This window comes from Ranitomeya variabilis, chromosome 2 (assembly GCF_051348905.1).
Source record: "Ranitomeya variabilis isolate aRanVar5 chromosome 2, aRanVar5.hap1, whole genome shotgun sequence".
Taxonomy (NCBI): Eukaryota; Metazoa; Chordata; class Amphibia; order Anura; family Dendrobatidae; genus Ranitomeya; species Ranitomeya variabilis.
In genome coordinates this window covers 504,431,913-504,449,065 of record NC_135233.1, presented here as the reverse complement: position 1 = coordinate 504,449,065, position 17,153 = coordinate 504,431,913, and the positions used below count along the sequence as shown (strand labels likewise).

The following is a 17,153-nucleotide window of genomic DNA, read 5'->3' as shown; positions in this document are numbered from 1 at the left end:
CCTTTCAATAGGGAAATCAAACCAGCTTTTGCTAACGGTGTCCATTTTATTCATGGCCAAACTGGTGTACAGAGAGTAACAGGTTAAGCACTCTCCATCACTTTCCATACAGTACACCGGCTCCTTCCCCAGAGCTACGGATATTGTCTTGTTCCCGGCAACAGACACAACAAAACAATATAGAGAAAGTTGGAATGCCTGCATCTTCCTGGGCATATAGTCATACGGGTCCAGGCGTGCCGCTATGACTCTTACCCCTTTATCTTGCTTTGTCTAGTCCCAGGGGCTGCTCTTAGTCAATGCTCCCAATGTCAGTGCCACAGCAGGGTGCTGCCTCTTCCCTCAAGGAGAAGTAGGGGCTCATCAATGAAGAAAGAAGCATACTTTCTATGAAAAAAAAATATTACAATAATATATTACAATATATTAAGTTTTTTATTTTGCTTTTACTATTGATTTATTCAAAGTTTGGCCACTTATCAGTTTTAGTGCAGATTATATATTGACTAAAGCGGCTTGTAATACTTACTCAGGATTTGTCATAAAACACAAGATATAAAAAAGATGTATTTTGTGCTTTTCCTCTCTCCAATAACATTTTAGCAAACATTTTCTTTATACGATCAGGTCAGTGCTGGCAGATAACTGGTACAGCTTGTCCTACCTCTACTACAGTGCTGTGGGCTGCCTTGGGTGCATCATCGCTGGGCTTCTGATCAGTTTTATAACAGGTTGGTAAAGTCTTTCTATTTTTACTCATATCTAAGTGGATTTTTTTTTATGAAGGTCAGAAAGCAACTTATTCCTCCCTTAGAATTAAAATGAACACACATGATTGATCTACTCCCTTCCTCTTTGGTGCAAGCTAAAATGTGGATGCAACCCATACCAAACTGTAAAGAGCCAATGCTATATCAAAGCTACTGATATAACATGTCATGCATTTATTCCTCAGGTCATGAACATGGGAAGAATATTAAACCACTATTCATAAGACCAGTCTGCAATCTTGTCTGCTTCTGGTCAGATAAATACAAGAAAAAGTGTTGGTGTGGTGTTCGACATGATGAAGAAGATGATGAAGAACTGGTCAGTAATGATTTGCAGGTGTAGTACTGCCCACTTGATGGACAGTTGTGGAGATACAATAAAATAAATCAAGCACACCTTTGCTTTAGCAATATAAATGTGAAGCATAGAGTAAGCTTGGATTACCGTATTTTTCAGACTATAAAATGCACTTTTTTCCCCAAAAAATTTTGGGGAAAGCATGGGTGCGTCTTATAGTCAGAATAACACGTACTTAGTCACCATGGAGCACCGCCGAACCTGCCGCATTGGGATGGGAGTGAGATCCCTTCTTTCATTGCTTCGATGCGGTGGCCTCTGGGAAAATGGCCGCCAGAGGCAGCACATGCGTAGATTGAGATCTCGGCAATGAGATCTCGTCTCCAGAATTCTCCCAGAGGCCACAGCATCGAGGAAATGGAAGTGCGCGGGCTCTGGGCTTTCACAAAATGTTGTTGGAGCCCCCGAACCGGCCACACCAGTCTGGGTCATAGCATCGCCGGACCACCAAACACCCCCTGTGACTCCGCTCCACCAGGGCTGCTGATCCCCCTAGGATAAGCTAAATTCAGGACTGTAAGATGGACCCCCATTTGACGCATTAATTTTTTTCCCCATTTTGCTTCTGAAAATATGGGGTGTGTCTTATGGTCCGGTGCGTCTTATAGTCTGAAAATATAGTAAATGGTAAGAAAGTTAATTGACTATTGATGGTTCCTACATGGACACTTTTCATTAGTATCATAGGATAAGGGTTTGTGGCTCTTCCCTCTCTGTTCTATTATTGACCTATATATTTTTGTCATATAAAATATTTATGGATTGCTAATCCAAAAAAGGACATTTTCCCTTTTGTTTTGCTTTGATAATCATGGGAGACATGCAATATATTGTTAAAACAATGAGGGAAGATACTGTTGTAATCATTTTGTGAATGTCTGGGACTTTTGTTATTTTTGTGTATTGGGCTTTGAACTAACAGGTGGGTAGTTGTTAAGTTCCAGTCTGTTCTGGAGATAATCTCTGCCAGCTGAGCTGGTGATTCCCAGGCTTCATTTTATTTCTCAACAACAGAGCAGCTGCTTCGCTTCTGGTCTGCTCTGTCGAAGGTTCATCACTGCAGATGTCATGTAAAGTGACGGCTGGCTCCCAACAGTTAGGCAATGGGGAAGCAGCTGTCAATTATCATGATTTCAGCAGAGACACCCCATCAACAGAGCTGAGTGCAGTGGAAGATTAGATGCTGCCCTGATGACATGACATCAGCGGTCTGTTACGGTTCTGTCACAATATGCTGGTTTAAAGTAAGGGTGAGGGGGCCTGCAACTGTCCCTGGAGCTGGGACCCTTACTATCCCTGTCCCAAGGGTACTCTTGAAGGTAGAGAGGCCTGGGTCTCCAACCTTACTATGCTCCTGAATGCACACTGAAACTAGTTCCTCCCCCAATCAGAAGGAAAAGAAGGGAACAATAGGAGTGACCCACCAAATGGGAGAGGAAAATGAAATACACAGATGATCAAAACCAAGTAGATAACTCCTAGAGAATACACTAACAAACTGTGACAAAAAGGATTACGCCTTCACCACCAAACTGGGTAGGTTTAAATAGAAACCCCTGCAGTGTGAGACTATAGGCCAAATAGCAAATGGAAAACATATGCTGAAAGAAAAGAGTGGGTGAAAAGGTAAAGGGCAATCAGCAGTCCAGTCCAGTCCGATCTGTAGACAGCATGATACAAAGAAAGAGAAATGAAGCAAATAAATATACACTGTCGGTTTGTACAAAACATTTAAAGGGAAGGTGCCATAAAAAAAAATTTTTTTACAGCAATTGAAAAAAATGTAAAGAATTAATGTTTACATTTTCTTAAAAAATATTATCATTTGTTTTTAATTTAGTAAAATATGAAAAATAATTTTAAAAGGTTTGGCATTTCCACTTTTAAACACTAGGGGGAGCAGCTAATGAAATTTGACAAAAACCTAGTGTACAACAAGCTCACATTACTGCACTGCAGTAATTATGGGTGGAGTCTGCTGACATGGGTGTGATGTCACTCCTCTCCTCCCCTTCTGGTGTTTGCTAAGGGATGAGAGGATTCAGGAACACAGTGCGCAGCCATTTTGTTGGTGACTGCAAAGTTATACTGACAAGTAGACAGTCACCGAGGATGGCAGGCAGCAAGGATTCTGGGAGATATATGGTGGAGGGAGCAGGGTGACAGCAGCACAGAGTATTTCAGGAGAGCAGTGTGCTGGTCTATGGGGGCACCCCGTTTGGTGCGCGGAGCAGCCAGGGATTGTACATAGAGCGCTGTCTTTTATACACATGGATGGACCGTCTCCTCAGAAATCCAGGAAACATTTCTGCTGATTGATGGCCTGTTCTGATCCAGACATTGCATGCAGACCCCATTCCTCTCCACAGATCCTGTCTTCTCCATCCTGTTCTGGCGATGTGTGAAAGTGAGGTGACAGGCGCAGTCTGGGGTGATGCTGGAAAGGAAATGTAGCCATATAGTAACGATAAACATGATACCCCTCTCTTCACCTGCCTCACCAGCCCTCCCCTGAAGGCACCTAACTGGAGGTCATGCTGCCCCCTCTATTACCCCAGACCCACGTGCAGCTGCTCAACCGGAACCACCCTAGATTGGGTCCCCTTTCTGCAGATAATACTTCCATAGTGTTCTCACATAATACCGCCATATAGATCACACATAATATCGCCATATAGATCACTCATAATACCGCCATATAGAGCACACAATACCGCCGTATAGAGCACACATAATACTGTCCTATAGTTCTCACATAATACCATCATATAGATCGCAAATAACGACGCCATAGTGTTCTCACATAATACCGCCATATAGAGCACACATAATACTGCCATATAGAGCACACATAATACCGCCATATAGAGCACACATAATACCGCCATATAGAGCACACATAATACCGCCATACAGAGCACACAATACCGCAATATACTTCACACATAATACCGCCATATACTTCACACATAATACCGTCATATAGATCTCACATAATACCGCCATATAGAGCACACATAATACCGCCATATAGAGCACACATAATACCGCCATATAGAGCACACATAATACCGCCATATAGAGCATACCGCCATATAGATCTCACATAATACCACCAGTGTTCTCACATATCGCCATATAGATCACACATAATACCGCCATATACATCACACATAATACCGCCATATACATCACACATAGTACTGCCATATACTTCTCACATAACGACGCCATCTAGATATCACATAATACCGCCATATAGATCACACATAATACCGCCATATAGAGCACACATAATACTGCCATATAGAGCACACATAATACCGCCATATAGAGCACACATAATACCGCCATATAGAGCATACCACCATATAGAGCACACATAATACCGCCATACAGAGCACACAATACCGCAATATACTTCACACATAATACCGCCATATACTTCACACATAATACCGGCATATAGATCTCACATAATACCACCAGTGTTCTCACATATCGCCATATAGATCACACATAATACCGCCATATACATTGCACATAATACCGCCATATACATCACACATAGTACCACCATATACTTCTCACATAACGACACCATATAGATCTCACATAATACTGCCATATAGATCACAAAATACCGCCATATAGATCACACATAACGGGGGAGAGGAGTGCATAGGAGAGCATTAGATACACAGCTCAGCAGTCAGTATCACACAGGACAGTATTAGATACACAGCTCAGTCAGTATCATTCAGGATATGATTAGATACATGGCTCAGCACACAGTATCCCACAGGAGAGGATTAGATACACGGCTCAGCACAGTATCACACAGGGTAGGATTAGATACAAGGCTCAGCACAGTATCACACAGTATAGGATTAGATGCATGGCTCAACAAACAGTATCACACAGGAGAGGATTAGATACACAGCTCAGCACAGTATCACACAGGATAGGATTAGATACATGGCTCAGCAGTCAGTATCACACAGGAGAGGATTAGTGTTATGATCCTAGTGGCAAGGATCGCAAGTAGGACTAGCTAAGTAACTAAACCGACTACAAACTCTGGGAAGTGGTAACTGAATTGACCGCAACCTGATCCTATCCGCAAACAACTATAGGCAGCCGTGGAACGTTACCTGAAAATCCTAGACGTCTCGTCACGGCCTGAGGAACTGACTATTCCTAGAGGGAACGAAAGTCCTCACTTGCCTCAGTGAAATGACCCCAAAGATATAGAATAGCCCCCCACAAATATTAACGGTGAGTTAAGGGGAAAGCACAAACGCAGAGATGAAATTAGATTTAGCAAATGAGGCCCGCTAACACTAGATAGCAGAAAATAGAAAGGGAACTGTGCGGTCAATTAAAAACCCTATTCAAAATATCCACGCAGAGATTGCTCGAGCCCCCGCACCAACTAACGGTGCGAGGGAAGCAACTCTGTATCCCAGAGCAAACCAGAGCAAGAAATCACATATTAGCAAACTGGACTAAACTCATCATACACATAAATCATATTGCAGACTGATGAGCAAAAAATAATTAAACAGAACTTAGCTTCTCCTGAAGAGACTGAAACCGAAGATAATCAGGAGTAATCAGAATAGCACTGAATACATTGACAGCCGGCAACAAGTGGAAGTGAAACAGAGCTAAATAGGAAACTCCCAAGTGAATAACGAGGCAGCTGATCAGCCACAGACCCGCAGGATAACAAACAAATCCACCAGGGGGAGCCCAAAACAAAAGTCACACAATACCACCTGTGACCACAAGAAGGAGCCTGAAAACAGAGTTCACAACAGTACCCCCCCCCCCTTGAGGAGGGGTCACCGAACCCTCATAAAAAACCCCAGGGCGATCAGGGTGAGCCAAATGGAAGGCACGAACCAAATCGGCCGCATGAACATCAGAGGCGACAACCCAGGAATTATCCTCCTGACCATAGCCCTTCCATTTAACCAAATACTGAAGCCTCTGTCTAGAAATACGAGAATCCAAGATCTTCTCCACCACGTATTCCAATTCTCCCTCAACCAGCACAGGAGCAGGAGGCTCAACCAGAGGACCCACAGGCACCACTGTTGTGAATTAGACTTTTTTGGCTCCCTCTTGTGGTCACTAGTGATATGACTCTGGGATTGTCTTTCCTCAGTTTGGCACCCACCTGGGTCGTTAGTCGAGGGGTGTTGCTATATGAACTTCCTGAATTCTCAGTCTGGTGCCTGGCATCGTTGTAATCGGTCCTTTCTGTTTGCTCCTGTCTGCTGGTCCGGGTTCTTGCAAAATTAAGCTAAGTCCTGCTTCCTTGTCTTTTGGTTATTTGCATTGCTCTTATTTTTTGTCCAGCTTGTACTAAATGTGATTCCTGATTTTGCTGGAAGCTCTAGGGGGCTGGTATTCTCCCCCCGGGCCGTTAGACGGTTTGGGGGTTCTTGAATATCCAGCGTGGAAATTTTGATAGGGTTTTTGCTGACCGTATAAGTCATCTTACTATATTCTGCTATTAGTCAGTGGGCCTCTCTTTGCTAAATACCTAGTTCATTCTTACGTTTGTCTTTTCTTCTTACCTCACCGTTATTATTTGTTGGGGGCTTGTATCCAACTTTTGGGGTCTTTTCTCTGGAGGCAAGAAAGGTCTATCTTTTCCCTTCTAGGGTTAGTTAGTTCTCCGGCTGGCGCGAGACGTCTAGAACCAACGTAGGCACGTTCCCCGGCTGCTGCTATTTGTGGTGCTAGGATTAGATATACGGTCAGCCCAGTTACCACTGCCCTATGAGCTGTTTTTTTGTGTTTGCAGACTTGGTATTTTTTTCTGAGACCCTCTGCCATTGGGGTCATAACACCCCACATACCTCCGCAACAACGACCGATGAAACACATTATGAATAGCAAATGATGCTGGGAGGTCCAAATGAAATGACACAGGGTTAAGGACTTCCAAAATCTTATAAGGACCGATAAACTGAGGCTTGAACTTAGGAGAGGAGACCTCCATAGATCTAGGTTCCTGAATTTTAAGAACAATTGTAAATTGTGGCCGGCTGTACTGTTATGATCCTAGTGGCAAGGATCGCAAGTAGGACTAGCTAAGTAACTTAACCGACTACAAACTCTGGGAAGTGGTAACTGAATTGACCGCAACCTGATCCTATCCGCAAACAACTATAGGCAGCCGTGGAACGTTACCTGAAAATCCTAGACGTCTCGTCACGGCCTGAGGAACTGACTATTCCTAGAGGGAACGAAAGTCCTCACTTGCCTCAGTGAAATGACCCCAAAGATATAGAATAGCCCCCCACAAATATTAACGGTGAGTTAAGGGGAAAGCACAAACGCAGAGATGAAATTAGATTTAGCAAATGAGGCCCGCTAACACTAGATAGCAGAAAATAGAAAGGGAACTGTGCGGTCAATTAAAAACCCTATTCAAAATATCCACGCAGAGATTGCTCGAGCCCCCGCACCAACTAACGGTGCGAGGGAAGCAACTCTGTATCCCAGAGCAAACCAGAGCAAGAAATCACATATTAGCAAACTGGACTAAACTCATCATACACATAAATCATATTGCAGACTGATGAGCAAAAAATAATTAAACAGAACTTAGCTTCTCCTGAAGAGACTGAAACCGAAGATAATCAGGAGTAATCAGAATAGCACTGAATACATTGACAGCCGGCAACAAGTGGAAGTGAAACAGAGCTAAATAGGAAACTCCCAAGTGAATAACAAGGCAGCTGATCAGCCACAGACCCGCAGGATAACAAACAAATCCACCAGGGGGAGCCCAAAACAAAAGTCACACAATACCACCTGTGACCACAAGAGGGAGCCTGAAAACAGAGTTCACAACAGATTAGATACACAGCTCAGCAGTCAGTATCACACAGGAGAGGATTAGATACACGGCTCAGCACAGTATCACACAGGAGAGGATTAGATGCATGGCTCAGCAGACAGTATCACACAGGATAGGATTAGATACACGGCTCAGCAGACAGTATCACACAGGAGAGGATTAGATACACAGCTCAGTCAGTATCACACAGGATAGGATTAGATACATGGCTCAGCATACAGTATCCCACAGGAGAGGATTAGATACACGGCTCAGCACAGTATCACACAGGGTAGGATTAGATACAAGGCTCAGCACAGTATCACACAGATTAGGATTAGATGCATGGCTCAGCAAACAGTATCACACAGGAGAGGATTAGATACACAGTTCAGCACAGTATCACACAGGATAGGATTAGATACATGGCTCAGCAGTCAGTATCACACAGGAGGATTAGATACACAGCTCAGCAGTCAGTATCACACAGAAGAGGATTAGATACACGGCTCAGCACAGTATCACACAGGGTAGGATTAGATACAAGGCTCAGCACAGTATCACACAGGAGAGGATTAGATACATGGCTCAGTCAGTATCACACAGGATAGGATTAGATACACAGCTCAGTCAGTATCACACAGGAGAGGATTAGATACACAGCTCAGCATAGTATCACACAGGATAGGATTAGATACACAGCTCAGCAGACAGTAACACACATGGGAGGAGATACACTGCTCAGAGTCAGCACCACAAGGGATAGGATTAGATTCCCTCTCCCCCTCCCCACTGATACTTACTTCACGGCTCCCTGCTGAGTCCTTTCTCCCTCCCGTCCTTGGTATCCTCCTCCTCCTCCTCCTCCTATAACTGCAGGGCTCCTGGGATTATCCTGGGAAGCTGGAGCTCACAGATGCAGTGTGAGCTCCAGGAAGATGGCGCTGATCTCCTGCCTCTGCTGTGCTGTGGACGTCTCAGGGGGCGTAGCCAGAACACAGCAGGGAGCAGCTTATAATGCTAGGTATAGTGTTGGGAGGCGACCGCAGATGTCTATGCCCAGGGCTGCCGTATTTGCAGAGAGTAAGTGTCGTGCAGCTTCACTTACACTCCTGCAAAGCAAAATGGCGGCGCCCAGTGGCTGAAAAAAAAAATAATAATAAAAAAAATGTTAAAGTTAAAAAAAGGAAATTTGTATGAAAAATAATAGTTTATATAAACAATTATTTTTAATACAAAAAATAAAATGCGGCACCTTCCCTTTAAGTATAAGGCCATGCTCACATATTCAGTATTTCACATCAGTATTTGTAGTCCAAAATCAGGAATGGAACAATCAGAGGAAAAGTATAATAGAAACACCACTTCTGTATTTTTCACCCACTCCTGGTTTTGACTTACAAATACTAATGTAAAATACTCACCAAATACTGAACGTGTGAACGTGGCCTAACTTGTATCTTATTTATTTACATCTTTGATGTTTGAAAACTTAGGAGTCCTGTGGGCAGTCCAATTCAGTGATTAACAGCATTATCTGTATAACTGTGCATATAAAGATAGCTGTCTATTACTGAGTAGAACCACCCACAGATAGATAGACAGATATAGATAGATAGATAGATAGATAGATAGATAGATATCCTGCAGATATATAATTTCACAACACTCCATACATATTTTAAAATTGTACCCCTTAGTGCCTTTCATGTGGAGTTTATTCTACAGCTTTCTATGCTTGCTTAACCTAACTAATACATTAAAAAATGTACAAAGGGTCCCTCCTATTTTTGAAACCAGCAAAGGTAAGGCAGACAGCTGTGAGCTGATATTATCTGTCTAGGAAGATCCCTGGTTATTGTGCTTTTCCCAGCCTAAAATACCAGCCCTCAGCCACCCCAGAAGATGCTCCAAACCTGGTGCTTTGCTTTTGCTCTTTCCGATTGTCCTGATGTGGAGGCATTCAAAGTAATGGGGCTTGGGATTTATATTAGCTGTGAATTATCCTAAATTACAGCTGACATCAAGCCCTGGTGTTAGTAATGGAGAGTTATCTATCAAACACTCCCATTACTAACCAGGTACCCAGTACTAAGAAGTAAATAACACAAACACACAAATTGTTTATTTTAAAAAACACTCCCGGGTTTTTTTCCTAGTTCACAAATTTATTTTAAAACAAACAAAAAAATTCATACAGGTCCAACGTAGTCTCGGAATCTGACATAGTCCACTAATGGAAAAAAACATAAAAAAAGAGAGAAATAAAAACAATACACTCTTACTCGTTCATCAATTTGTTATAAAGAAAGGTTTCACTCAGGTCCGATTTAGTGCAACACTTCCCACGATGTTCTCCGATTCCAAAGCCTATGGAACCTCGTTCTGAGGCATTTAGCAGCAGCCTCTCCTGGCTCATGCTGCGCTCAACAAGACCTGGTGACTGTCAAGAGCTGTAATATCAGAAATATTACTGCTCTTCACAGTCGCCGGGTCTCACGGAGTGCAGCGTGAATGAGGAGTACTGCTAAAAGCCTGTGGAGTCTCAGAACAAGGCTCCATAGGCTTTGGAAGACAGAGTCAGGGAACTTCTTTGGAAGAGCTGGATTATGTCAGACCTGCGTTGGATCTTTTTTTATAATAAATTGGTGAACGAGGGAAAGTGTCTTGTTTTTCTTTCTCTCTTTGTATGTTTTTCAGGTGTCCATTTGTGAACTACGTTGGATTCCCTGCACTACATTATTATTATTATTTATTATTATAGCGCCATTTATTCCATGGCGGTTTACATGTGAAAAGGGGTATACATAAAAAACAGGTACAATAATCTTAATTAATATAAGTCACGACTGGTACAGGAGAAGAGAGGACCCTGTCCCTGAGGGCTCACAATCTACAAGGCATGGGTGAGGATACAGTAGGTGAGGATAGAGCTGGTCATGCAGCGGTTTGGTTGATCGGTGGTTACTGCAGGTTGTAGGCTTGTCGGAAAAGGTAGGTCTTCAGGTTCCTTTTGAAGGTTTCCACGGTAGGTGAGAGTCTGATATGTTGTGGTAGAGAGTTCCAGAGTAGGGGGGATGCACGAGAGAAATCTTGTATGCAATTGTGGGAAGAGGAGAGAAGAGGGGAGTAGAGAAGGAGATCTTTTTGTGTTTGTATTTTTTACTTTTTAGCACTGGGTTAGTAATGGGAGTGCCTGATGGACAACTCTCCATTACTAACACCAAGGCTTGATATCAGCTGTGATTTTGGACAATTCATAGCTGACATCAACCCCAAGCCTCATTACACCAATTTTCACTGCACCAGGGCAATTGGGAAGAGCAAAGGCGAAGCACGCAACTTGTAGCATCTCATGTAATGATCCACTTCCGGGCCGGCTGCCGGCTAATATTTTTAGGCTGTGATGGGCCTAATTTCCATGGACCTTCCCAGCCTGATAATATAAGCTCACAGCTGTCTGCTTTACCTTTGCTGGTTTCATAAAATAGGGGGACCCCACGTCCCTTTTTAATTTATTTAACAGGATAAACAAGTTAAAAAGCTGTAGAATAAACACCACACGAACGGCACTAAAGGGTGCAAGTTTATAATATGTAGGGTGGTTGTGAAATTATATCTGTGCAGGATACCTATGTATCTATATGTTTATATAAGATTGCTTTTCTTATTTTTATCAACTAGCTTTTAAGTTTACATAGAGCATTATAGTATGCAAATTATTATGTTAAAAAACACATTGTATGCTTATTTCATATGGATCCAAGCAGAGAAAACACTCGCACACTCGCATTGCACTCCCATGATAAAAGGTAAATCTATTCGGCCAACTTTTCTTGATGAGATTGACTCCAATTTTTTAAACACTACTGTGAGCGAACCCTGCATGGAAGTAATGTTTAATGTTTTTGAGACAACTTGGTGTTTTAACATATTTTCCTTCTTTTGAAGGATGATGCCGTTTTCAAGAAAGACGTTATGATGATTCCAGTGCAAGAAAAACAAATAGAAAACTCATATGATAATGACTACAGCAGTAAGCCAACAGTTATTTATAATGCCGAGGAGAAGTCCTACACAAACCCGGACCTGGATAAGGAATGTAAAATGTAGAGAACTTATTGCTTAGAACGATATCGGAGTCCTTGCAAATAGAGTATTTCTTCGCTATGACCTCTAATGTGTTCCTATACCAGGAGTATTGTGGAGATTTGCTGTATAGTATTTATCCTTTTTTATTCATCATGTATTCAGTAATGTAATATACAGGACATTGGGCAAAATCTTAAAAAAATTAATAAAACTCGAGTCATTCATGGCAAGTTCATTTGACAATAGTCAGAAAAAAGCGTCATTAATAAAAAATTATTAAATGACAAAAAATGCATCTTCTGTTGTGAAATTGGATTCTGGGCTCCCCCGGTGGCCACTTGTGGAATTGTACTTGTGTGCATCATCCCCTCTGTTCACCTGCTCCTATCAGGATGTGGGAGTCGCTATATAACCTTGCTCCTCTGTCAGTTTCATGCCGGTCAACAATGTAATCAGAAGCCTTTCTGTGCATGTTCCTGCTACTAGACAACTCCCAGCTAAGTTGGACTTTTGTCCTTGTGTGTTTTTGCATTTTGTTCCTGTTCACAGCTGCTGTTTCGTTACTGTGTCTGGAAAGCTCTTGTGAGCGGAAATTGCCACTCTGGTGTTATGAGTTAATGCTAGAGTCTTAAAGTAATTTCTGGATGGTGTTTTGATAGGGTTTTCTGCTGACCATGAAAGTGCCCTTTCTGTCTTCTTGCTATCTAGTAAGCGGACCTCGATTTTTGCTAAACCTATTTTCATACTACGTTTGTCATTTCATCTAAAATCACCGCCAATATATGTGGGGGCCTCTGTCTGCCTTTTGGGAAAATTTCTCTAGAGGTGAGCCAAGACTGTCTTTTCCTCTGCTAGGATTAGGTAGTTCTCCGGCTGGCGCTGGGCATCTAGGGATAAAAAAACGTAGGCATGCTACCCGGCCACTTCTAGTTGTGCGGCAGGTTTAGTTCATGGTCAGTATAGTTTCCATCTTCCAAGAGCTAGTTCTCATATATGCTGGGCTATGTTCTCTCGCCATTGAGAATCATGACAGTTTGACCGGCCCAAAAAAAAGGGTTAAATTACTGGCTGAGAAAGGAGAGAAAAAAGAAGTCTGCTACAATTTTTTTTTTTTTTTTTTTTCCCCCTCTAGTTCTGAGTGTGCTCTTAATTGAATCACTTGCTAGTCTGCCTATACTGCAGCCTTCCTCTCTTTCTCTCCTTCTTATCCTTGAATGGCTCTGTGTTCACCTGTTTCAAATGGATCTTCAGAGTGTAGCTACAGGTTTGAATAATCTCGCCACAAAGGTACAAAATTTGCAAGATTTTGTTGTTCATGCACCTATGTCTGAGCCTAGAATTCCTTTGCCTGAATTCTTCTCGGGGAATAGATCTCACTTTCAAAATTTTAAAAATAATTGCAAATTGTTTTTGTCCCTGAAGTCTCGCTCTGCCGGAGACCCTGCACAGCAGGTCAGGATTGTAATTTCCTTGCTCCGGGGCGACCCTCAAGACTGGGCTTTTGCATTGGCACCAGGGGATCCTGCGTTGCTCAATGTGGATGCGTTTTTTCTGGCCTTGGGGTTGCTTTATGAGGAACCTCATTTAGAGCTTCAGGCGGAAAAGGCCCTGATGTCCTTGTCTCAGGGGCAAGATGAAGCTGAAATATACTGCCAAAAATTCCGCAAATGGTCTGTGCTTACTCAGTGGAATGAGTGCGCCCTGGCGGCGATTTTCAGAGAAGGTCTCTCTGATGCCATTAAGGATGTTATGGTGGGGTTCCCTGTGCCTGCGAGTCTGAATGAGTCCATGACGATGGCTATTCAGATCGATAGGCGTCTGCGGGAGCGCAAACCTGTGCACCATTTGGCGGTGTCTACTGAGAAAACGCCAGAAAATATGCAATGTGATAGAATTCTGTCCAGAAGCGAGCGGCAGAATTTTAGACGAAAAAATGGGTTGTGCTTCTATTGTGGTGATTCAACTCATGTTATATCAGCATGCTTTAAGCGTACTAAGAAGCCTGACAAGTCTGTTTCAATTAGCACTTTACAGTCTAAGTTTATTCTATCTGTGACCCTGATTTGTTCTTTGTCATCTATTACCGCGGATGCCTATGTCGACTCTGGCGCTGCTTTGAGTCTTATGGATTGGTCCTTTGCCAAACGCTGTGGGTATGATTTGGAGCCATTGGAGGCTCCGATACCTCTGAAAGGGATTGACTCCACCCCATTGGCTAGTAATAAACCACAATACTGGACACAAGTGACTATGCGTGTTAATCCGGATCACCAGGAGGTTATTCGCTTTCTGGTGCTGTATAATCTACATGATGTTTTGGTGCTGGGATTGCCATGGCTGCAATCTCATAACCCAGTCCTCGACTGGAGAGCTATGTCTGTGTTAAGCTGGGGATGTAAAGGAACTCATGGGGACGTACCTTTGGTTTCCATTTCATCATCTATTCCCTCTGAGATTCCTGAATTCTTGTCTGACTTTCGTGACGTTTTTGAAGAACCCAAGGTTGGTTCACTACCTCCGCACCGGGAGTGCGATTGTGCCATAGACTTGATTCCGGGTAGTAAATACCCTAAGGGTCGTTTATTTAATCTGTCTGTGCCTGAACACGCGGCTATGCGAGAATATATAAAGGAGTCCTTGGAAAAGGGACATATTCGTCCTTCGTCATCTCCCTTAGGAGCCGGTTTTTTCTTTGTGTCTAAGAAAGACGGCTCTTTGAGGCCGTGTATTGATTATCGACTTTTGAATAAAATCACGGTTAAATATCAATATCCGTTACCACTGCTTACTGATTTGTTTGCTCGTATAAAGGGGGCCAAGTGGTTCTCTAAGATTGATCTCCGTGGGGCGTATAATTTGGTGCGAATCAAGCAGGGGGATGAGTGGAAAACCGCATTTAATACGCCCGAGGGCCATTTTGAGTATTTGGTGATGCCTTTTGGTCTTTCAAATGCCCCTTCAGTCTTCCAGTCCTTTATGCATGACATTTTCCGCAATTATTTGGACAAATTTATGATTGTGTATCTGGATGATATTCTGATTTTTTCGGATGACTGGGACTCTCATGTCCAGCAGGTCAGGAGGGTTTTTCAGGTTTTGCGGTCTAATTCCTTGTGTGTGAAGGGTTCTAAGTGTGTTTTTGGGGTTCAAAAGATTTCCTTCTTGGGATACATTTTTTCCCCCTCTTCCATCGAGATGGATCCTGTCAAGGTTCAGGCTATTGGTGATTGGACGCAACCCTCTTCTCTTAAGAGTCTTCAGAAATTTTTGGGCTTTGCTAACTTTTATCGTCGATTTATTGCTGGTTTTTCTGATGTTGTAAAACCATTGACTGATTTGACTAAGAAGGGTGCTGATGTTGCTGATTGGTCCCCTGATGCTGTGGAGGCCTTTCGGGAGCTCAAGCGCCGCTTTTCTTCCGCCCCAGTGTTGCGTCAGCCTGATGTTGCTCTTCCTTTTCAGGTTGAGGTCGACGCTTCTGAAATCGGAGCTGGGGCGGTGTTGTCGCAGAGAAGTTCCGACTGCTCCGTGGTGAGACCTTGTGCTTTTTTTTCCCGTAAATTTTCGCCCGCCGAGCGGAATTATGATATTGGGAATCGGGAGCTTTTGGCCATGAAGTGGGCTTTTGAGGAGTGGCGTCACTGGCTTGAGGGGGCCAGACATCAGGTGGTGGTATTGACTGACCACAAAAATTTAATTTACCTTGAGTCTGCCAGGCGCCTGAATCCTAGACAGGCGCGCTGGTCGTTGTTTTTCTCTCGGTTTAATTTTGTGGTGTCTTACCTACCGGGTTCTAAGAATGTTAAGGCGGATGCCCTTTCTAGGAGTTTTGAGCCTGACTCCCCTGGTAATTCTGAGCCCACAGGTATCCTTAAAGATGGAGTGATATTGTCTGCCGTTTCTCCAGACCTGCGGCGGGCCTTGCAGGAGTTTCAGGCGGATAGACCTGATCGTTGCCCACCTGGTAGACTGTTTGTTCCTGATGATTGGACCAGTAGAGTCATCTCTGAGGTTCATTCTTCTGCGTTGGCAGGTCATCCTGGAATCTTTGGTACCAGGGATTTGGTGGCAAGGTCCTTCTGGTGGCCTTCCCTGTCACGAGATGTGCGAGGCTTTGTGCAGTCTTGTGACGTTTGTGCTCGGGCCAAGCCTTGTTGTTCTCGGGCTAGTGGATTGTTGTTACCCTTGCCTATCCCGAAGAGGCCTTGGACGCACATCTCGATGGATTTTATTTCGGATCTGCCTGTTTCTCATAAGATGTCTGTCATCTGGGTGGTGTGTGACCGTTTCTCTAAGATGGTCCATCTGGTTCCCTTGCCTAAGTTGCCTTCTTCTTCCGAGTTGGTTCCTCTGTTTTTTCAAAATGTTGTTCGTTTGCATGGTATTCCGGAGAATATCGTTTCTGACAGAGGGACCCAATTCGTGTCTAGATTTTGGCGGGCATTCTGTGCTAGGATGGGCATAGATTTTTTTTTTTCGTCTGCTTTCCATCCTCAGACTAATGGCCAGACCGAGCGGACTAATCAGACCTTGGAGACATATTTGAGGTGTTTTGTGTCTGCGGATCAGGATGATTGGGTTGCTTTTTTGCCTTTGGCGGAGTTCGCCCTCAATAATCGGGCCAGCTCTGCCACCTTGGTGTCCCCGTTTTTCTGTAATTCGGGGTTTCATCCTCGATTTTCCTCCGGTCAAGTGGAATCTTCGGATTGTCCTGGAGTGGATGCTGTGGTGGAGAGGTTGCATCAGATTTGGGGGCAGGTGGTGGACAATTTGAAGTTGTCCCAGGAGAAGACTCAGCTTTTTGCCAACCGCCGTCGTCGTGTTGGTCCTCGGCTTTGTGTTGGGGACTTGGTGTGGTTGTCTTCTCGTTTTGTCCCTATGAGGGTTTCTTCTCCTAAGTTTAAGCCTCGGTTCATCGGCCCGTACAAGATATTGGAGATTCTTAACCCTGTGTCCTTCCGTTTGGACCTCCCTGCATCCTTTTCGATTCATAATGTTTTTCATCGGTCATTGTTGCGCAGGTATGAGGTACCGGCTGTGCCTTCCGTTGAGCCTCCTGCTCCGGTGTTGGTTG

General features: G+C 43.6%; 1 protein-coding gene across 2 annotated transcripts in view; it reads left to right on the top strand.

Moving 5' to 3' along the window:
• SLC5A12 (solute carrier family 5 member 12) overlaps positions 1-12,111 on the top strand; it is a 169,367-nt gene extending 157,256 nt beyond the window's left edge. For both annotated transcript variants that reach the window (XM_077288034.1, XM_077288033.1), the window contains exons 13-15: positions 628-731; positions 956-1,089; positions 11,939-12,111. In XM_077288034.1, coding sequence (XP_077144149.1) covers positions 628-731; positions 956-1,089; positions 11,939-12,100 — 400 coding nt within the window. In that variant the 3' untranslated portion in view covers positions 12,101-12,111. The remainder of the gene's footprint in view (positions 1-627; positions 732-955; positions 1,090-11,938) is intronic.
• Positions 12,112-17,153: the final 5,042 nt, after the last annotated feature.